Genomic DNA, 23,697 nt, shown 5'->3' with positions numbered 1-23,697 from the left:
CCTAATGTGAGTCATGCTTAGGAGGTTATAGTCTAATGCCTTCAGACTCATGAAACGATTGCATAATGTATTTATGCTGGTGAGGTTGGCGCTGAATGTAATTCACGCCTAAATGTGATACTGTGCATAATATGACTTGTGTTACAGGATGATGCTGAGTATAGTGTTTGCCAGTAATTACTTGTTGTGTTTTATGTTTATTATATGTTCTACATTTACGGTCTTTACTAAGTGATGGTTCTGACAGTGGTCCAAACGGCCCTGTCATGTGTATATAATCCCCTGTAAATATTGCCCGGTGCCAGTTGGCACAGTGTATGTTGGGTGATTACTATTCTAATGTGTTTTATGATAATACAAAGGATATTTTTGATATAACCTAGTGTGGAGTTTCTTTTGTGGTGTGCCTAGTATGTTGTTGATGTGTGTGTTGTGCAAATGCTTTACACATTGCCTCCGGGATAAGCCTGACTGTTCATGCCAAGCAACCAAGGGGGCGAGCAGGGGTTATCATTGGTGTGTAACGTCCTTGCCCTGACTAGAGTGGTGGTTTCTGCCTGGCTTAGGCGCAAGCCGTAGCCAACCAGAAATCCCATTTCTAAAGGAAACCGAGACGAAGGCCTTGATGGAAAGGTCGAAGGGGGCAAACTGGGTAAACCCAGAACCTCACGAACCAAAAAGGAAAGGGCTGGAGCTCTGCAAGCAGTAGTGGTACTCATGAAGGGGGCCAGGAAAGGATAGGAGACTGGCTCTCATTCAGTGAACGAGACGGAGGGATCGGGCTCGGACTTCTCACGGGCTGACAGTACCTCAATGCCTTTGGTGACACTGGGTACGGCATACAAAATCATCTGATGGCCAACCTGCGAGTCCCAGAGATGGAATGTATGGTGTGAGACACCTGGGAACTGTTGAAGGCGGGGGGAACAGCCTGGTGAGAGCTTTGTTGGAAACGCGCTGGTGTGGGCGTGCTGAAGACCTTTAGCCTTGGGACTGCAGCCAGCACCCCCTCGATGGCTGAACCTGAGATTGATTTGGTCCCCTGTTGGTTTTGATGGTTTACCTGAAGATTGGGCAGCTGGCTGTTGCCAGACTGCTCTTGGGATGGGAAGTTCATGTTTGGGGATATTTTCTGTGTGTTTCAGTTAATTTTCATTGTGAGGGTGTTTTTTTGCTTTTTAGTGGCGGGGCGTGGTGGAGGGTGGTCCTCGAGGTTTTCTGTGTTTCCAAAGCCGGCACCTAATTTGTTGAGGATACTGACCTGGAGCATTCAGGGGATGGGCTCTGCTGTGAAGTGGCATGCTGTCTATAGTTATTTGAGGAGGCAAGACCTGCAGATTGCTCTCTTACAAGAGACACACCTCACACAAGGTGAGGTGAACAGATTGAGCCGGGGGTGGAGAGGGCAGGTATTTGCATCCTCATATTCTGCATATGCCAGAGGGGTGCTGATCTGGGTGAGGGCTGGTGTCCCATTTGAGCCAGAGCACATCCTTTTAGATCCTAATGGCAGATTTGTCCAGGTAGGTGGGAGGTTATTAGGGTGAGAATTCACCCTTGGCAGTGTTTATGCTCCCAACCAGGACCAGGCAGCCTTTTTTCGAGATCTCTCGGCCCCGCTGGCAGACTCTTCGGGGCTGGAATCCTTCTGGCTGGGGTTTATAATTATGTGTCAGATGTTATGCTGGATCGCTCAACACCCCCAATGTCTGGGGCCCAGGCTCACCTCTGTTTTGCTGGGTTCCATGAATGGATACAACACAGGGGACTGGAGGATGTTTGGAGGTTACAACATGTAGATGGAAGGGGTTACTCATTCGACTCTTTCACCTACCAGTTGCATACTTGGCTGGATGCCTTCCTAAGTTATGGACTGAACATCAGCATCGCCCACACTGAGTATCTGGGGCGCACAATATCAGACCATAGCCCCCTCCTACTTGATGATAGACCGGTGGGAGACCGTCCCCTGATACCGCTATTGCGGTTTAACCCAAAGGCCCTTGAGGACACGTGCTTCAGGGAAACTCTTGGCACTGCTGTCCAAAATTACCTCTTAGACAATGCACGTACAGTTTCTATGGCACCGATGGGGAGGGAGGCATCTAAAATAGTGGTGCGCGGACACTGTTTGGGGAATTCAGTAGGTGTACTGTGCGAGTTACACTTGGATTTGGAGGCTCTTGAGGCCCGCCTCCAAAGACTGGGAAATGCGCAGGGTACGGCGGCTGCAGACTCAGTAGGTCAGCAGGAAACGCAACGACAACTTGAGGAAGCGCTTGAAAGATTGCATTGCTATGATTGTAGAAGTCATCTCACTAGGGTGGAGGATGAAGAAAGGTGGCATGGTTAGTGCAGCCAGAGTCTCGTGGATCTCCGATTACGCAGTTGTGGCAGAGTTTGGGAAGATCGTGTATAACCTGGTGGGAATTAATGCCTTGTTCCGGGATTACTTTGGCATGGTTAGTGCAGCCAGAGTCTCGTGGATCTCCGATTACGCAGTTGTGGCAGAGTTTGGGAAGATCGTGTATAACCTGGTGGGAATTAATGCCTTGTTCCGGGATTACTTTGGAGGGTTATGTAGTGCACCCCAACCATCTTCCTGAGGGTCTGGAGGGATTTCCTTGAGATTTCCTTGATACTTTGCAACTCCTGGTGCTGGACACACAGGTGCGGGAGGTGCTGAGGGGGTCCAGTGACAGAGCAGGTAGTTTGCGTGGCTATTACAAGTATGGCTGCTGGGAAGACCCTGAGCCATGATGGCCTCTCTGCAGAGTTTTTCTCTGCCTATGCTGCGGCTCTAGTGCCTCGGCTCCCCAAGTCTATTCACGAGGCAGTGGTGATCCCCCTCCCCCAGACTAAAACCCCAGGGCTTGTACAGCTGACTTTAGTCCGCTTTACATGCTCATTATGGATTTTAAAATACTTAGCAAGATTCTAGCTCTCTGTCTCCTTCCGTACATGTCCATCCCAATTCATGAAGATCAGGACGCGTTTATCCTGTCTCGGTGTGCGTTACATAATTTGCATAGACTGTATACATTGTTGTTCCACCCTGAGATTCAGGGCCTCCTGCAGGCAGTGGACTTTGAAAAGGCTTTTGATATGGTCCACTCGGATTTTCTGTTTAAGACCACGGAGCGGATGGGCCTTGGAGGTGCATGGGTGTGGTGAGTTAGGCTGCTCTATGGAAACCTTACAGCACGTGTTAAGACGGCGGGTCAGTTTCCCCACAGTACAAGATCTTTCGTGGCAGCAGGCAGGGTTGCCCATTATTGCCACTCTTATTTGACCTGGCAGTTGAGCTGTTGGCAGAGTTGTTCCGGGATCGGGAGCAGGGTCTGGGGCTGGTTGTGGGTAAGCGTTGGCATGCCATTTGCTTGTATGCCAATGATCTTTTAATTTATCTGGCTGGTGTGGTGGGGGGCTCCGCTATGGCCTGGCCCTCCTGAAGAGGTTTAAGCATGTGTCCGGTTTGAAAGAAAATAGACATAAAACATATGGGTTCCCTGTGTCACCAGCCTGTGCCCAACCTCTCGACCTCCCCACGTATCTCAACTGGATACAAGACACTTTTCGATATTTAGGAGTAAATATTTACCACTCCCCAAACAACCTTTTGAAAGGCAACGTTGGTAGGACCATTTGAGCGCTTAAATCGCCTGCTCCTTTTTGGTGCTCCCTCCGAACTCCCTATCATAGCGCGGAAATCCTTATCCAAGGGGATTATGCTCCAGCTTTTAATGCACTTTTTGTTAACCTCCCGACCGCTATTTCCCCTAGCTGGTTTAGTCAATTGCACTCCTTATTACGGGACCTTATATGGGAAGGGGGACGATAGAGGGTGTTTTTGGATACCCCACTGTCTGAGAGTGGCTTGGGAGTATAAAACTTTGAATTGTATTACTTGGCTTCCCAGTTACAGTGGGTTGCACAATGGCTAGTAGGGTCTGCAGCTTGCAGGGACTGGGTGGACAGACTCCATAATGCACCCCACCACCCTGATAGCTAAGCTTCTCAACCTGGCAATTGATTTGCTGTTTCGGTCTATGTTTCTGTCCACAGCTATGCATTGCTGGAGGAGATGCAGGACAAAAAACTGTGGGGACTCCTCTGTATACCCCAGTCTTGCCCCTGATCGGACTGCCCCATAGGAAACCCCTAGTGGTATTCACAGCAGAACACTTGGTGAACTGGATGACGGTGGGGCTAGAAACAGTGGGGGACTGCTGCACTTGAACTCCCTTGCTCTTTTTATGACCCTGGTCGAAGAGTCGGGCCTCCCACCGGACAGTTTCTCCAATACGAAGCCCTGGCTCGGACTTTTAAAGCCCTAAGGGGAAGGGGTAGTGAAGAACCCGCAACTCACTCGGTACTGCATTCCCTGTTGACACTAGGTACTGCACAACACCAGGTGAAATGGTTTTATTGCTTATTAACTGAGACAACTCGTGGACCCCTTTTAAGACTGTGTGGGAGATGGGAGGCGTTCTTTGGGAGGGGCCTCACAGATTCATAATGTAACAGGGCCCTGGCGTATCCTAAATCGGTCTTGCAAAATACAAGGCTGAAATGTATGCAGTTTAATTATCTGCATATGACCTACATGACCCCCCCAGAGGCTTCAGGTTGTATATGGTGGTGAAGGTCTGGGTTATCCGAGGTGCAAGCTTGAGGACGCAGATTTTGTACAAATGACTTAGGCGTGCCCTGGTCTATGCTGGTTCTGGGAAGAGGTATTGATGGTGGTGGGCATAACACCGGGCTACACTTTTGCTTTCACAGTGGAGGTGTGTCTACTAGGGCTATTATCCCGCCTGACTGCCAGGAAAGTCTGAAATAGATTTATCGGCCTAGTCTTAGTCTTAGCCAGATGTGAATAGCTATTGCCTGGAGATCCACGAGTGGGCCTATGGTTGGAGTCTGCAGGCGTGATGTTTCTCATTGGGCCGGAGCAAAGGGCAGAGCATTCACTAGGGAGGAATTCGAGAGGACTGTAAAGGCGCCCCATCGCAGAGTAATGGAGGGAAGTCCTAGACACTTGAGAAAGCCCGGAGAGGGCAGACAGTGATGAAGTGGGGGCCAAAGAGGGAGATCAGCCACGAGGGTAACATAGGCCTATGGTTGGGGATCCTGGACTTAAGGGCGGCTTGGCCCAGGGGGGAGGGCGGATTTCTGATGGATGAGGGGGGTTATCCGAACTCCAGTAGGCCCCTCTCGTGGCTGGTTGTGCTTGGGTTGTAATGGTTTACTGGCAGTGGAGCGTACGCAATTGACCCCTGCGGCCCCCTCTATCTGGTTATATAACTTGACAGACGCATATGTGCTTGCTGCCATCTAGCACCTTTCTTCCACTCTCTTAGCTACCCCCCTCAGCACCAGGATGCTCCTTCCGTAGCGACAGTTCGCGCTTTATAAATGCCCTATTACATTACATTACATTACATGGTGCCTTCGTGCCCTTGTATCCGCCCCTGCAACCCATGACTCTCTCTATACCACCCTGCCTATATTGGTTATTAGTTGAATTAATTACGTTAGATTATGGGAGGCATCCTTGCAGCAGTTCCTTTTTCACATAGAACAGACTATCTTAATTCTATAAATGTGTTATGAATCAATGTATCATTATGCCACTTGATGACTGAAGAACTGTTGGCTGTTAGTGGTCTACATGTTGTAGATTAAAAATGCTAATACAAATGTTTATTTTTAAAAAGACACTCAGGTTTGCACAGTAATTAAAGTGAATCCTCCTATTAAGTTAAATATTAGTAATCAATTATTTGCTTATAAACGTCATAAAATGATATTTTCATGCGTTTATTCTGAAGTAGTTTGATATCCGAGATCGTGAAAAACTGAATGCATTTCTTTGATAATAACATTGGCTAATGCATTATATTTAATCTCACCTTTTTGTATTTACTATTTCTTCTAGTTCATTGGACTTTTTGGCTGCTTTCCTCAAGACCTCCTCAGGAACATCTGCCAGTTTTGCAACATTTAGGCCATAACTTCTACCAGCTACGCCTCTGGTTATTTGATACAAAAAAGTGATAAACTCAGGGTTCAGTTCCTTCTCCAATCCTATAGAAAAAAAAACAGAGGTAAATGTCTATTATGCTATGAGAACAATCTATATGCACTGTTACTAGAAAATAAAGTACTTATTAACCATACTGAAGGTTTAAAAAAAAGAAAAGCTATTTACCAGTGAAATGGCAATCCTGAAAGTGGCACTGGGGATCTGAATGGGTTGAATTCCTAATGATGCCTAAATTACACTGAGGTGTGAAATTGTTTGCGTTCTGGCTAGGCCATGCAAAGTAACAGAGCAGTATTTCATATAGCTGCTCTTTGCTAATGCTAGTTTCTCAAGAGACTACTGCTCAAGACGAATACCACAGTTTGTTAGACGGAGTCGTGATAGTGAACAAGCAAAGCTTACAGTACTAAAGACTGTTGCTGGTTGTCCCAAGATTAGGGACAGATCAGCTGCCATATATTAGAATTTCACTGCAAAATAAGATATAATTTTCATAATGTTTAATAAATGAGGCAGGTCTTATATTGGCAAGACTGGTACAGTGGAACATACAATGAGAGACACCGAGGAAAGACTACAAGGGCATGTTCAACCAGCGACACAGGAGAAGGACCACAGTGGCATATACAACCATTAACATTAACTGTGAAGAAGGACCACAATAGAACGTACAATCAATGGCACGAAGAAAGATAACCATGGCACAAATATTCTTCGAGCGGCACGCTCACAGTGAACAAAAACCTGCTGATACGATCTTGGGAACAGAATGGGAACATTACAAAATATAAATAAGGTATACTATTTGTCAGCTGTACTTTTTCAACAATCATTTAATGTAGCATTTGTTTACCACATGAAATTGTTTATTTGTTTAGAAATTACATAACAGATGATAAAGAACTTTTATAAATGTAATTTATGGATTATTCTACAATTAAACATTCCTGAATATAACTCTGAATATGCTATTTTTAGAGGTGAGGTGTCATCTAGAAAGCTTCTGCATTCACCAGAGAATTCCTGCTTTATGCTGTAAGCAATGCACTTCCTGGATTACAGCATAAGAATTTCCTAGGATGTTGTATGATACATAAAACAGTCAGGCTTAGCTTACAGACAATGTGTAAAGTATTTGTGCAATACTTCGAACGCTAATAAAGTGAAAACCCAACACAAAAAAGATGCCACACTAAGTTAGAAAAATATAACTTTCTTTAATAAATAAAACAAGTCCAAAAAGACAAAAATTCAATTAGTAGAACTGGACATGTTCAGTTTTAAAGATTTTAGGGAAAATTGCACCAAAACGCATGAAGCGCCAACTGTGTATATCTCGGTGTGCCAGACTGGGACAAACTCACAAGTTCAGGCAAACCGTAATGGAGCACAGGCTCGTTAAAGGGACCCAGTTAGGCCCACTTAACCCAATACCTTAAATCCTAGTTTGTGGAGCATTGCAAGGATCTGCCCGAAAATGTTTTGCGCAGCCGAGGTGATGCGTCAGTTCCCAGATGTGGTGAGGCTGTGATGTGAGGGCCTGCGTCGTTGTTGAGAATCCCATAGACAGGGCTTGCGATGTGAAGTCCGGCATTGAGGATGCCGCACGCAGTTGGGGCGACGAGTTGCTTCTGAAGAGCTGCGAGGCTACATCACGGAGCTCGGTGTCATTGTCGAGGCTGCTATCAATGCAAGATGTGAGGGCCTTCGCCAAGGATGCATTGTGCAGTCAGGGTGATGCGGGTCTTTGCGACTGGTTCCATCCACACTGCAGCGCAGATACATAGGTGCTGCTCAGATTTGTGCCACGTAGCAGAGGAGATGCGCCTGGATCCACAAAGGCTGATGAAAGAGGTAGGACTTGCAGTAGTGAAAAACAACATTTTCACTACCAGGACATGTAAAACTAAAATGTACATCTCTCACTTTTTACATACATTGCACTCTGCCCTCCAGTGCCTACCCTAGTAGTGACTTATATGTATTAAAAAGGAAGGTTTTGGCCTGGCAAAAGGTTTATTTTACCAGGTTGAAATAGCAGTTTACAACTGGACACACAGGCAGCAATGGCAGACCTGAGACATATTTAAAGGGCTATTTAAGTTGGTGGCACAATCTGTGCTGCAGACCCACCAGCAGCATTTAATTTACATACCTTTCGCACCGGTAGTGCCACTTTACAATGACTTACAAGTAAATCAATATATGCCAACTGGGTATAAGCCAGTTCTACCATGCTTTAGGAAGAGGGAGAGCACGAGCACTTCAGCACTGGTTAGCGGTAGTAAAGAACGCAGAGTCCTAAAGCCAGCAACAACGAAGACAGCAAAACAGGACAATGAAAGGCAAAAGGTTAGAGGAGAACCACACCAAGGATGCAAGATCTTACTTACCTTAGAATATTCCCCAGGCATCTGACTGGATTCAGACGTTTCTGAGCAATACCCATGCTGGAAGTGGTGTGCACTCGTTACCTATACAGGTGCCATCCCAACAACCATGTCCTATTTCTCAGGCCCTCTGACCTGACCTCTGGATTCATGTCCCACAAGGTCTATGGGACCCACATCCTCAGCCACAAAAAGGCTGGGGCGCCTGTTGGCATTGATGGCTGGAAAGATATGGATGTGGTTGGGGCCCCTTCCATGGCCACAAAGGGGGAGGGGGGTAGGCGGACTGGGGATGACGAAGGGCCATAGACAAGCCCAAGGACCTGGCTCCAGCACTGAGTCACCTTGTCTCCAAGAAGATAAGAGCCATCAGAAGGCATGTCAAAAAGTGAGGCTTGGACATCCCCTGAAAAGCCAGTGCTTCTCAGCAAAGTGTGGCGCAGCAAGGCCGCTGGTGATGAAATTGCTCTACCCAGCAAGTCAGTTGTGTCCTGTCCACATCGATGGCGAACTTTGCTGCATCTCTCCTGTCAGCAACAGCTTGGGAACATATGGCTTGGGCCTCCTCCAAGATCATAGCCAGCACTTGTGCAACTGAACCCAGATGTTATGGGAATAATGTCCCAAACGCATGCAGTGTTCACTGACCGCGCAAGGTTGGTAAAAGAGATTTTTTTTTTTTGCCAAAGGTATCTAGTCTCTTGGATTCCCTATCCGGGGGAGTTGTAGAGAAGACACTCGGGTTGATCCTAGAGGTGGAGGCTTGGATCATCAAGGTCTCTGGGGTGAGGTGCTGGATAAGAAAACAAGGGTCCCCAGGAGCGAGGTAATGGCGGCAAGCAACTGTCCTATGCACAGGAGCCCCTGTGTAGGGCTTGGACCAGGTTCCAAGTAGGATGCCATTAAGGGCCTCATTAAAGGGAAGTAAATGTTCAGAAGGGGCTACTCCCAGATGAAGCACCTCAGTCAAGATGATCATCTTGAGTACCACTGAGGGTAACTGAACCTTCAAGACCTCAGCCGCAATACACACAACACCATAGTGAAAGCGGATCCCTCCTCTGTAGCCACGGTAGGAGGAGAGACCAAGCCAGTGTCTTACCCACTAGCCTTCACTATTTCCCTGAACCGGTTGGCCTCATTTTCATCTAAGGAATGCTGGTATCCATAAGGTTCCTCAGACCCCTAAAACTCATCTCCCTCTCCAGGCCTGTCAAATTCAAAAGGCACTGGCTTCAATCCAGAGAGCATGTCCTCGTCGGCATCAGGTGACGACTGTCCAGCTCCAGTATTAGAGTTGGGAATGACAATGGGGATGGCATCGCCATGGCACTGGAGCGGGCGCTGAGGATGGTCTCTATCTTGCCAGCGACTGCGCTCTGGATGCAAAAAGTGATCCAAGTGGCCCGACCGGTGAAGAAGACTTTGATGGGTGGAGCCAAGTCAAGGACATTCTGCACGACCAGGATCTTGAGCATTGAGGGGTCGTCCAACATCGGGTGGCGAGGAGCTTGAGGGATTGCTCCTTCAGGTGCATGGCGCGGCAGTCCTCACACGTTTTGGAGTTGTGGTCCCCACTCAAGCACAATAAACACACCAAGTGTGGGTCTGTCACAGACATCTGCCTGTAACAGGCAGCACAAGGTTTGAAACCAGCCGGTTTCTTAGGGGATAAGCTGTCACATCAGAAGAGAAAACTTCCCAAAAGTGTTGACAAAAGTCGAGAAAGAAGCCAGTCAAAAAACATCTGATGGTAGCTCTAACCAGATCAGCGCTACCTGGTGCGTAAAGGAAAGAACTGATTTCAGTGCACCAGGGTGGCGCCTATAAAGGGTACCATGCGCATCATTTCTGGAGAGGATGATGCCAACCCACAGCTGAACAGCTCCACACAGGGGTACTGATAAAAAAACCTACAGATCCAGTCTGACGGCAGGGACATTTTCTAAGGTGAGCAATCTGCAGCTAGAAGTCTCTATCAGATACAGTTGTGCCCTAAGCGGTGGATAGCTGGAGGATGTGGCAAAAGACTGAAATAGTGACAGCATAGTCAATGTCTGCTTGTTGATGTACTAAAACAGCCACACATTAATAATTAGTGAATGTGTGTGAGGTGACCCAAGTAGATGCTTTACATATGTCAGCTATGGAAATGATACCAAGGAAAGCCATGGAGGCCCCCTTTTTGCAGGTAGAGTGGAGCCTGGGTGAGGCAGGCAGTTGCTTCTTTGCTTTGATGCAGCAATCCTAAATGCACTTGACCAGCCACCTGGCTATGCCCACTTTGGAAAGACCGTGGTCCTTGTGTGGTTTAGTGAAAGATACAGAGAATTCTTGTACCTTGCAAAAGATCTTTGACCTATCAATGCAGTACATGAGGGCTCTTGACATCTACTGTGTGAAGAGCTCTCTCTGCTAAAGAGTCTTGTGTGAGAAGAACACCGGGAGTTCAACAATTTGAGTAAGGTGGCAGGAGGATACCACCTTAGGTAGAAACTCTGGATTAGTTCAAAGGACGACTCCATCATTTTGCACCTGGAAAAAAGGTTCCTGGAGAGTGAGTGTGTGAAGCTCACTCATTCTCCCAAGAGAGGTTATGGCAAGTAGAAGGCTTTCTTGAAAGTGAGAAACTGGAGAGGGCACAAATGAAGGGGTTCAAATGGAAAGCCCATGAGTCGAATTAGGATCATGTTGAGGTTCCAGAGAGTGTATGGGGTTACCCTGGGTAGAAGAACCAGTTTTAAGTCCCTTCATAAAAGCTTTGATGACTGTGACATTGAACAGGGAAGAATGCTCCCTAATATGAAGGTAAGTTGCAAATGCAGTCAAGTGGAGACAGATAGATTTGTAGGCAAGGCCTGTTTGGAGATGAAACATGTAAACACACTATGTCTTGGACCGCTGGTTTCTATGCATCTGTGTGTTTGAGAAGACAGTAATGGGCAAATCTTTTTCCGTTTGGCCGCATACCGGCGTGTGTTGTTGGTCTGTGGCCCTCTTTATTCATACAGAAAAAGAAGAAAACCTGGTATCCTAATTTACATATAACATTTTTTGCAACAACCACACTATATTCTTTTGGTGATTGGGTTATATATTCACCCTATTTTTATCAACTCATTCGTGAAAGGACCTTATATCCTTCGCATGAAACACATAAAAGATACCAAATACATATTTACATACATGACAATTTACATAATACGTATGACAATGTACAAGACCAACACTTTTTGACAAACACAAAATGAATGTTACTTTGCTAACTTAATAGCAATTGCTATTAAGTTAGCAAAAGTGGTTAAAGGAAATAGAACTGATTCAGGAATGAATTTGGACTGGATTATAAGAATGCTTAATGATATCTAATTGAGCCATTGTTTGATTATATATGGCATATTGGTTTTTGTGATGTATTTATGTTGATGTAAAGTAACATTCATTTTGTGTTTGTCAAAAAGTGTTGGTGTTGAATGATGTGGCACCGCCACATCATTCAGGGGTACCACTCAGGGGCACCACCACATCACTCAGGGACACCACCACATCACTCAGGAACACCACCACATCACTCTGGGACACCACCACATCAATCTGGGACACCACCGCATTACTCAGGGACACCACCACATCACTCAGGGACACCACCACATCACTCGGGGACACTACCACATCACTCAGGGATACCACCTCAGGAACACCACCACATCACTCAGGGGCACCACCACATCACTCAGGGACACCACCACATCACTCAGGGACACCACCTCAGGAACACCACCACATCACTCAGGAACACCACCACATCACTCAGGGGCACCACCACATCACTCGGGGACATCACCACATCACTCGGGGACCCCACCACATCACTCAGGGACACCACCACATCACTCGGGGACACTACCACATCACTCAGGGATACCACCTCAGGAACACCACCACATCACTCAGGGGCACCACCACATCACTCAGGGACACCACCACATCACTCAGGGACACCACCTCAGGAACACCACCACATCACTCAGGGGCACCACCACATCACTCAGGGGCACCACCACATCACTCGGGGACATCACCACATCACTCGGGGACCCCACCACATCACTCAGGGACACCACCACATCACTCAGGGACACCGCCACGTCACTCGGGGACACCACCATGTCACTTTGGGACACCACCACATAACTCTGGGACACCACCACATCACTCTAGTACACCACCACATCACTCTAATACACCACCACATCACTTAGCCCAACCACATCATCACTCAGCACCACAACAGCACTGTCCTTGCTTGCTACCAACAAGCATTGCCATAGCCAATAGGACTCGCATTAGGAAAGTGTAAGCTATTGGCTTTGTGAATTACAATGTGATTAATTTATATATTTTCAAAGCCAACACATATTAAAAAATGTGTCATTTACAATACCAATAGCTCACACTTTCCTAATGCGAGACCTATTGCATTGCAAATGATTGTGTTTCGTTAGGGATGCCGTCTTTAACGAGCGAGGATGCAAGGCTCTAGCTCATAAACGTGCACATTAGTTTTGAATGCCCGCCGCTCTATAAGCATGTGTGTTTATATATTTTCATATGAAATCTTTAACAAGCATTGGCCGAGCGACCAGGCCGCAAAGAACAACAAAAAAACGCGAGAAAAAAACGTGAGTGATGTGCACGCGCATCACCGCAAATGCTGCTTTGCCACCGATCTGCGCGTTCTAGCAAGCTGATCGCCGGCAAAGTAGCATTTCTGAGAGCCCCAAAATGTCTCGGCCGAGATCAGCGCATGCGCTGGATCAGGCAGAGACCTAAAAACCAAACGAACCTTGACAGGAGCATGGGTGTCGGGTGTCATGTGCATGTTCGGATGCCCAGGATCACATGATGAAATGTTGTAATACAAAATGATTTGGTCCTCCCCATGTCAAATCTGTTGAAGAGTCCCAAATACGCCTGAATGACAGTGTAGGTCTGGCTTGCAGGCAGGGTCTAATGCTTTGGTGAGGGACACACCTCAATGGTGAAAGGTGGGGCTGCTGCCCCTCGTACAGGAGCTCATAGTAACCCTTTGTGTGGCTGAGAGCAATCATATCCAGCCTGCCAAAGATTGTGACCCTTCCCTTTCCTTCTGACTCCTCCATTACGCCCCCCCCTCTCCCTGACCAGCAGGGCCATTCATCATAAGCGGGAGGTAAGAGCAGCAGCGTCTTGGTAAAGATGCTTCACCTGCAACATCTCTTGTAGTCTCGACGTTCTTGGGGATACCGCCGGCAGACTGAGTTATCCCGGAGCGCCTGTTTGTGAACCGCCATGCCAGCTGCTGGCACGCTTTTACGTGTGCACCTACATTTGCATAGTCACTCCCTCCACACTCCAACCAGTCGGGCGTTGTTAACTAACACCTTCCACATATATTTGCGTAATCTGCATAAAGGTGCATGCATTGCGTAAACAAGTGGCGACACATAACCATTGTGTTTTGCGTCATTGGGTACCTTTACCATGCCCTCACTAGCGCCTAGAGCAGGCTTCTCCAACCAGCGCCTCGTGAGCTACTGGCAGCTCTCCAGAAACCTGTAAAGTCACTCTCCTTGTGCAGCCCAGCATAATATTTTCGAGATTTTTCCTCGTCTGAATTAATATATGGTTACCAAAATTGACAAACGTATATTTGAGATGAAAAGGTATGCAGTTTCAGACTTCATAAACTGATGCTGTGTGAAACATGGATTTTCAAAATATATTTATCAAAATATATTTACAACTGATATTTGAGTGAAAAGGCATGCGGTGTTTGGGAGACTTATTAGTAACACTATACCTTGGTTCTAGGGGCGCTGAAGCAGTGACTTACTTTTATTTATTTATTTTTTTTAAATAATTTTTATTGTAGTCATACCTGTACAGGCCCATACATATTCAAGTAGCTTCATAAAATTGAACAGGTATACAATATGATTTGTTGGTCAGTACACAGCCGTTATGCCCACAACCCGGGGGTTGGGCGGCGATGATGTCTCTGCTCTTCCATGCCCGACGTTCAAAATAAAGGAGTAATCGGTGTCCGGATCGTGTGCATGACTACTTTTACAGTCCTACTTAACTATGCGCTAACCACCAACTCCCACCCCCTGCGCAAAACCTAAAACTCCCCCCCTTATCCCGCCCCATTCACCACCACCGTCTAAGGCTCTTATGGCGGTCGTTCCTGGAGTACTGATGTCTGCCCCCCTGTATATCTGATGCTCCCAGGGCCTCAGCTAGCCTCTGTCGCCCTTCCTGCCTCGGGGGCCTCTTCTTCCTCGTCAGCCTCGCTATCCCTGAGTGCCTGTACCATTACTTCCCAGGAGGTCGCAGTATCAGCCGCTGTCTGGCTAGGGGACCTGCGCGCAAGCTGATACCTGTATGTGCTGTCAGCCGCCGCCCACTTCAGGAATTCCTGCCGCCACCTCCGTGGAGTTGGCCCCATCCTCGCCTTCCAGTTCCTAGTGATCTCCCTCTTAGCCACCATCAATCCCATATCAATAAACTTGCTCGTGAGTTTGTTTTTGGGGGTATGGGGAAACCAGTGCAGGATACATTCCGCTGGTCCATAGTCTATGGTCCTGTCAGTCACCTCGTTCAGCACCACCCCTATTTCCTGCCAATAACCCCGCAGGGCCGGGCACGCCCACAGCATGTGCACTAATTCGGCCCCCTCTTCCGGGCACCGGGGACAGGACGCCGTTATCGTGCCAAAATACTGCCTGATCCTTCCCGGGGTCATGTACGCTCTATGCAATACGTAGTAGTGGATTAGTTGGAATCTAGCGTTTCTCGTGCTGTTGCGAGCCCTTCGGATCAGCTGTGCCCACGTTGTATCAGGGATGTCCTTACCCAGGTCCGCCTCCCACTTGGCTTTCAGAGATGCAAGAGGAGGGATATTCTCTCTAATCATCCGATTGTAAAGGCATGTTACCGCCTTGAGCGTTCCCGCCGCCATCATAGTGTACTGGCACGCTGCCGCCGTCTCAGGTTCCTCAAGTCCCGTTCCCCAGTGGGCCTGCATTGCCCTGGTTACTGCCGCATGAAGCAAGAATCCCCCTCTTGGGATGTCAAAGCGCTCCATTAATTCCTGGAACGGGAGCAACGCGCCATTTTCGTAGAGGTCCCCAACCACTTGCACTCCCGCTTCTTCCCACCCTTGCAGATGCGACCAGTCGCCGCCATGCGGTAGGGCTGTTAGCATGCCCAGAGGGATCTCCGGTGCATATGGGCGCCGAATTCCGGCTCTCCTCTGTGCTCGGTTCCAGCATTGACGGTACGTGTGCTGTTCCAGCGACAAATCCCGACTGTCTAGCCGCTGTTGGAGAGTAATATACGCCAGGACGTGCCTGGGCGTTCCCCGCAAGTTGTCGTCCTCTGGGCCCCGAAACACCCTCGCTACCTCCTGCGTGAAGATCTGCAGTTGGGCCGCTAGATAATAAAGCTCAAAGTCCGGCACCGCCAATCCCCCCTCATCTTTCGGGCGAGAGAGCGTGGCCAGCGCCACTCTGCACCGTCCCGCTCCCCAAATGAACGACGTGATCAGAGATTTAAGCAGTCTAAAGAAGGAGCTAGGTAGCCAGATCGGGAGCGTCCGGAAGTAATATAATAATCTCGGCAGTGCAACCATCTTCAGCAAGGAGATCCGGCCAGCTACCGATAGCGGTAATGTGGCCCAGAAGGTCATGCAGCCCCTCAGTCCTCGCACACACCGCCCCAGGTTGCCCTCAAGCAAGTCTTCCGCCTTATGGTAAATTTGGACCCCCAGGTACTTAATACAGGCAGGCTCCCAGGCCGCCTCCGATCGGTGTTGTGGCTGGGCGGCGCCCTCCAGCAGCGGGAACAAACTCGTCTTGGGCCAGTTAACTTTCAGGCCCGACATCTCTCCGAAGTTCTCTAGTAGTGCTTCCGCTCCCTGCAAGTCCTCAACACCGTCATGGAGGAATAGCAGTAAATCATCGGCATATAGCGAGATGAAGTGTTGCCCGTCTCGGGCCCGCACTCCACGGAAGTGCCGCCCCGTCCGGGCCTGAGCCGCCAGCGGTTCTATAGCCAGTGCAAATAGTAGCGGCGAGAGAGAGCAACCCTGTCGAGTGCCTCGTTCAACTGGGTAGCGGAGGGACACCGATGATCCCACCCTCACTCTCGTTATCGCCTCCGCATAAAGGACCTTCGTCCAATGAATATAGCCAGCTCCCAGCCCAAACCGTTCCATTACTGCATAGAGGTAGTCCCACTCTAGACTGTCGAAGGCTTTTTCAATGTCGACCGAGAGGACCAGTTCCGTCCCAGCCCCGCCGTCCAGCCCGTCCATGAGACGGACAAGCCTTCTGATATTTATTGTGGTGTTGCGCGTTGGTATAAAACCGTTCTGGTCTTCGTGCACGAGGCCCGTCATGTGTGGCAGGAGCCTCGCTGCTAGTATGGAGCTCAGGATCTTATAATCTGCGGTGAGCATAGAGAGTGGTCGATAGGACGCCGGGTCACTACTCTCTCTACCGGGCTTCAGCAGTGGAACCACCAATGCCTCCCGCATTGACTGCGGTAACCGGCCCGCTGCCTTGGCCTCTTTATAAACGGTCAACAGTCTTGGCGCCAGGATATCTAGATACTTGCCATAAAATTCTACGGGGAGCCCGTCTATTCCCGGCGATTTGTTCCGTGCCATGCGCCGCACCGCCGACCTGATCTCCCCCAGCTCAATGTCCGAGCCCAGGTCTTTCGCCTGCTCTGCCTCCAGCCGTTGTAGGGGTAGACCTGTCAAGAAGGGTTCTGCTAGCCCCGTCCGGTCTCCCGGGGCACTCTTGTATAGGCCCTCGTAATACTTCTGGAAGCCGTCAACTATGCCCAACTGAGTGTGTTGCACCACGCCCGACGTATCCCTCAGTTGGAGTATGGGAGCGCACCGTCTAGTGGGGTTCGAAAGCCACGCCAGGAGGGTGCCCGCCTTATCGCCGTCCACATGGGAGCGCAGCACATATCGCTTGTAGTCAAAGGCTCGGAGCCTCTCTACTTCAATGGCTACCGCCTCTCTAGCCGCGCAGAGTGTCTCCTGGAGTTCAGGGTGTCCAGGCCGCTCCCTTTCCGCTTCCCTCAGCTTGGCATCCGCCTTAGCCAAATCGCCCAGCAACACTTTCCGCACGCCTACATAATCCTTGATACAGATACCCCTCACCAATACCTTAAAGGCGTCCCATTCCATCGCCCTGGAGGTCGCCGTCCCTTCATTCTCCGTGAAATATGAGGCCACCCCCTCCGCCAGGGCCGCCTCGAATAGAGGGTCTTCCAAGGTCACAGGCCGTAGTTTCCAGATCGGGATCCTGGGTTTCTCCGCCACCCACGCTAGCCGGATCAGGAGTGGATTATGGTCAGAGATCGTTCTCGACAGGTACTCCGATCCAGTGACGTAAGGCAGCACCCCCCGGGAGCAGAGTATCGTGTCCAATCGGACATGCAAGTCATGCAGCCCGGAGAAAAATGAGTAATCTCGGTCAGTCGGGTGTTGCCCTCTCCAGACATCCGTCAGTTCCCAGCTCTCTTGCCACTCCCTTCTACCTCTAGATAGCCTGTGTACCTGGGAATCGTGTAGGGGGGGATGGGACCTATCCAACGAGGGGTCCGCAATGGAATTGAAGTCACCCCCCAGCAGGACCGGGCCCGCCAGGGAGTGAGCCCGCGTTCCTGACAATGACGCGAGGAAAGCCAGCTGGTCCGAATTCGGGGCATAAATGCTAGCTAAGACAACATCTCTACCTTCCAGCTTCCCCTCCGCCACCACATACCTCCCTTCCTGGTCCAACCATTGGCGTGTGAGCTGGAAAGGTGTGCCTGCTCTAATCCAAATTAGTACCCCCCTAGCATAGGCTGAGTAGCTGGTGTGAAAAACCTGTCCCCGCCATCTCCTCTGTAGCGCCGCCCCCTCCTGCCGTGTAAGATGCGTCTCCTGTAGCATGGCGATGTGCACTCCCCTCCGCACCAAATAGGCATGTACTTTGTGTCTGCGCTGCATAGTATGTAGGCCCCGCACATTCCAGGTAATACAGTTCAGCTTATTCACATTAGCCATTGTCCCAGTGATCCGGTCGAAACACTCCCTCCAGTTCCCGCCCTTCGATGGTGGTGGTGTCCCCCCTTAACATAACAAAGCATCTCAACAGTCCTACCCGTGGTGTACCCAGGGTCAATAACTTCAAAATGGGTAAACAATCCCCAACTGTGGAACCCCCCCCTCCCCCAGAACAGGCCCCAATACCGAGATATCAGTCCCCATCCAAACTCCCACACCTGATTGACCCAGGTCTTAACTACACAGCCGTAGCCGTGGGTGCCTTAAGGGCCTACGGAGCGCGGCCTTGACCAGAGGGGGGCTGCGCCGCCTAGCTCCTCGCTCCCTCCCCAATTTCCCATGGCCTCCCTGCTCTGAGCACCCTGGTGTGCCCCGACCCCCGCTATGTACGTAGGCATGGGTCTCCCTCCCAGCTTTCCAAACATTACCCACAGTCTTCTGTCAGCAGTTCAGATATTCAGGATCTCATCCGCCGTTTGCGGCGTCACCAGCGGCCCTCTAGTCCGATGAATCCCAGAAAGGTCCGACTCTGAACCTGAGGCCGAGATATGAGTGTCCGAGTCCGTGGCCCCCCTAGAGCCGGGGCCCTCCGCTCGACCCAGCTTCCCCACTTCCAGTAACGCGGCCTGCTGTTCTGCTTCAGTCTGGGAGGCCGTCGGTCCCAGCTTCCCCCGCCCTCGTTTCCTCAGCCTCTTCGATTTCCGCAGCTGTGGTGGCGAGCGTTCCCGCTCCTTCTCCCGCTCCTCCTGTGCCCTGGCACCGTCTGTCCCAGCTTTGTATGTCTCCCACCAGTCCCAGGCCTCCGCTGATGTGCTAAAGAAGATCGCCTTGTCGTCCACCTCCACTCGGAGCCTGGCTGGGAAAAGCAACGAGTAGGCAATTTCCTCATTCCGCAGTTCCTTTTTGATTGTAAGGAAGGAGGCCCGCTGCTTCTGTGTCTCGAAGGTGAAATCCGGGAAAAGTGTGACCCTGCTGTTCGCAATCTGGAAGGGGCCATCCTCTCGAGCTTTCCGTAGGAGCAGATCCCTGTCCTTATGATGAAGCAACTTGGCTATGATCGGTCTGGGCGGAAGCCCGGGCTTGGGAGGCCCTGAGGGGACTCTATGAGCACGCTCCAGTGTGAAGAATGGCGAAAGCCCTTCCGGCGCCACCACTGTTTTCAGCCATTCCTCCATGTAGGCAATCATGTCCCTCGTCCCCTCCGTGTCCGGTACGCCTACGATCCGCACATTGCTGCGCCGGCTTCTATTTTCTGCGTCCTCCGCTCGCCTTTCCAGGGTGCGTATGCGGTCCAGGGCTTCCGTTAGCTTCCCTTCCATCACCTTGTGAGCTGGCGCCAGGTCTTTGATCACCGTTTCAGCATCCTTGACCCTGTCCTTTAATTTGTCGTGGTCCGCCCGGAGCAAGCCAAGCCCCGACGCCACCTGCGCTATATCGTTGTGGAGCGCGTCTCGAGTGGCCGTTATGGCGTCCAATATCCGATCCTGCAATCGCTGCAGGTCCGTCTGCCCGGTGGGGCCCCCCTCCGCCGCATCAGACGCCGCTGCCTCCTCCGCCTTGGTCTTCGGCTTCCCCATTGCGGCTGGCCTCGTCTTTCACGGCCTGCTCGGTTGCTTGCGACCCCCCGGGCCACGGCCACGTGGTCTGTTCCTGTGCGCTATGGGGTCGCGCTTCGCAGATGTCGCGCACCAGGAGTGGCGCCTGTCGTGATTCTTGGCCCCCGGGATCTGTGGTAGATTGTCCTCCCCCTCCTGGGTGGGCGATCCCGGCCTATCACACCGCAGGGAGCCTGGCGCCGCCGCGGTCCCTCCGCTGGTCTATGGGCTCCACCACCGTGTCCCCACACACACCGCAATCCTCCGCGGTGGGGCGAGGGGGGGGGGGGCCGAGATGCGTCGCGCTGTGTTCCTTCCCCCGTGGACCACCACTCAGAGCGGCCCCCTCTCACCTGCCGGCATGTCCGGGGCCCAGGGCTGGATCTCCGTACGTTCGCTCGCTCTCTCGGCTATGGAGGTTGCCGGCTAGCTCCGCCTGCAGTGTCGCACCCGGGCGGCTTTCTCTTCCAGCTGTTCCGGCCGCCGTGCACCGCAGCCGGGGGCAAAGGAGCGTTTCTCTCTGTGGGGGGTATCGCCGCCGGTGACGTCCGAGCCGGCGATCGCGCCCCTTCCTTGTTCTCCGGCAGTGTGGTCCGCTGCTGAGCCCTCGATCTTCAAGGCTCCGCCGCGGCAGCCATCTTGCGCTCCGCTTCCTTTTCCTCCGCTCTGGCGGCCGCTGCGATCGGCGGCCGTTCTCAGCTCCGCAGTGCCGCCAGCAGCCCAAAACCTGCCCAGCTAGTCACCAACAAGCCCTCATTTGGCGTCGGGGCACACACGGGCTCTCCGGCCCCGTTTTACAGGATTTTCGTGGGGAAGAGGCACGGAGCTCCGGGCTCACGCCGCCATTTCCCTCGGCGCGCAAGCCACGCCCCCACAGTGACTTACTTTTATTATAGAAACCGTTGGAGAGCCCTGACCTGGTAGAGCCTGTACTGGGATCACATGATCATTAAAACTGTGCTGTTATTAAAACTTATTGACATACGTAATGAATGACATTATTACAAAGGTAACGACAGCAACTTAATATTTATTTAAGTGGCTCGAAAAATATTTCAGATGTTAAAAGTATTTTAGAATCGCCCATACCGCTCTGGTCATTTTCATTTTCAGTCACTAGGAAGGCCATGTGATAGTTTCCGACATGTTCAGGGTACACCTTTTCCAGTTCACATACTGGAGGATAATGCGTCACAAACAATGTCAAACTTTCAACCTGCAAAAAAATCAAACAAACGAGTAAGTATGCTAAACAGTTTGCGGAAAGGTGTGACAAATATTTGTGTTAGAAAGGGCAGTGGGTGGAGAAGAAATAGAACACAAATGCTGCCGAGCTCGTTCACAAGAACGTGTAGCCATCGAGCACAAATCACAAATGTAGAGGACTCACCAGGACAGCTCCAGCTGTCTGCAGCCGACACTGCTGTATACAATACTAGCAGCCCGTCCCGACGTTGTCCGGGTATGAATTGCTGCCGGCCAGTAGTATATTGTTTTGTAGGATTTCGTTTTGATAGCATTTCTTATCTGTGACAGGCCTGTGAAATGCTCCAATTCACAGTGCACTGCTGATGCACTTAAGAGTGCGCGTTCAGTAGTGTGTGAACTCGAGTTTCCCTACTTTATTTTTTCTTGCAATATTACATAACGAGAACTCGACAACATGGCATGAGCACAATTTACATTACAGAAAAACACATTCATTTGTGGTAAGGCACGCAGAGACAAAGCGATTTGCCTGGAATCACAGGATGTTGAGCTGATGCCGAGATTCGAACGTAGCTCCCCAGCACTAAAGTTCGAAATTCTAGAACTTGTGGCGGGAGGTGTGTCTAAAAGTGTATGTCAGCGCTGGCCATCAATGGGAAAGACCTGTGCATTTTTCAAATGGGTGGTGAAAAAATATGAGTATGTTGCTGGAGATGTGGGCTGCCGTGCCACCAATGTACTTACCTGGGGAGGGTAAACACCCATTATTCCACAACTTTCTTTCCGCATACCATCACTCTGCATACTTTCATTATGAAAGTACCATGACTCCGCAATGCCATTATATTTTATACGCTTTTACCACGCATACATTTACAACGATATTCGTTGTAAATGCATGAATGGTAAAAGCATGTTTTTTTATTAATGTTTGGATAAGGTAAGTATGGGTATAGGGGTATATTTTTTGGGGTACTGAGGTATATGTTTTGGGGTGTTTGGGTATTTGAAGGGTTACAGATATAGTTTTGGGTTATGGGATACAGGGGTAGTTTTAGGGTTTAGGGATAGGTATGGGTTTTGGGGTACAGGGGTATTTTTAGGGTTCAGGGCTAGGTTTGGGTTTTAGGGTATAGGGGTATTTTTAGGGTTCAGGGGTAGGTTTGGGTTTTGGGGTACAGGGACATTTTAAGGGTTCAGGGCTAGGTTTGGGTTTTGGGGTACAGGGGTATGTTTAGGGTTCAGGGCTAGGTTTGGGTTTTGGGGTACAAGGGCATTTTAGGGTTCGGGGGTAGGTTTGGGTTTTGGGGTACAGGGTTATTTTTAGGGTTCAGGGCTAGATTTGGGTTTTGGGGAACAGGGGTATTTTTAGGGTTCAGGGGTAGGTTTGGGTTTTGGGGTACAGGGGTATTTTTAGGGTTCAGGGGTAGGTTTGGGTTTTGAGGTATAGGGGTATTATACGTTTCAGGGCTAGGTTTGGGTTTTGGGGTACAGGGGTATTTTTAGGGTTTAGGGATAGGTTTGGGTTTTGGGGTACAGAGTATATAGGGTTAAGATGGGTTAGTGTTTAAGGGTGTTGGGGTATTTTAAGGAGTATGGTGGGTTATGATTATGGGGTGCAGGGGTATTTAAAGGGAGAAGGGTGGGATTAGCACACAATATGAGACATGGCATGAAGGGCGGAACGTACCACACGCCCCCAGCGATTGTCACGCCCCCAGCACACGCCCACAGCACAATGCAGACACGCCCACAAGGGACTACTTTGCTGGCACGGTTCTTTTACCTTTTAAATGTATATGGTGGGCGTCTGCATAGCCTATGTCCTTCTGCTGCAACTGCCCTTTCCAACGCTGTATTGGGTGTTGTGATTGGTGCTGTGGTTCCTGAGATTACTCGCCTCAAAGGTTTGGGCTCTCTCTTTACTATATTAGTATAGATATAGATATAGATATAGACATAGACTACAGTTCGTGGCTAGATGGCTTTCTTGTCAATCTCAGTACCCTGCTTTATATTGGTGGTTTTCTGATTATTCTCAGTCCCACACACCTGTAGACAAGTTGTTTGCACGTGTTTTATACTGGCTAGTGTGTTGCCTTCCACTGCTGATGTCATGGAGGTACTTTTTCTTTTTTTTTTTTTTATTGCATCACTTGTTTTGCACTCCATGTGATGGTTTTCATAGGACGCTTGGGCTCTTTACTTTGATCCCGCTATACACACCACATCTCTTTCAATGTTTCTCAGCCGCGCACCAGGCCCCGAATACCAGCCTTGGTGATGCACTGGAAGGTTTCTTTATCTTGTCTTTCTCCTCCCACCCTCCCTCCTTATGCGTCC

The 23,697-nt window shown here is 49.9% G+C and overlaps 1 protein-coding gene across 1 annotated transcript in view; it reads right to left on the bottom strand.

Moving 5' to 3' along the window:
- Positions 1 to 23,697, bottom strand: part of MSH3 (mutS homolog 3) — a 2,089,876-nt gene that overhangs the window by 32,726 nt on the left and 2,033,453 nt on the right. Inside the window, exons 22-23 of the mRNA XM_086960834.1 lie at positions 21,235 to 21,361; positions 5,916 to 6,090 (exon numbers count right to left, since the gene is read on the bottom strand). Of these exons, the coding sequence (XP_086816960.1) occupies positions 5,916 to 6,090; positions 21,235 to 21,361 (302 nt within the window). The remainder of the gene's footprint in view (positions 1 to 5,915; positions 6,091 to 21,234; positions 21,362 to 23,697) is intronic.

This window comes from Lissotriton vulgaris, chromosome 3_1, assembly GCF_964263255.1.
Source record: "Lissotriton vulgaris chromosome 3_1, aLisVul1.2, whole genome shotgun sequence".
Classification (NCBI taxonomy): domain Eukaryota; kingdom Metazoa; phylum Chordata; class Amphibia; order Caudata; family Salamandridae; genus Lissotriton; species Lissotriton vulgaris.
Note: the sequence above shows the minus strand (reverse complement) of the source record. Positions and strands in the feature narration are given on the sequence as shown.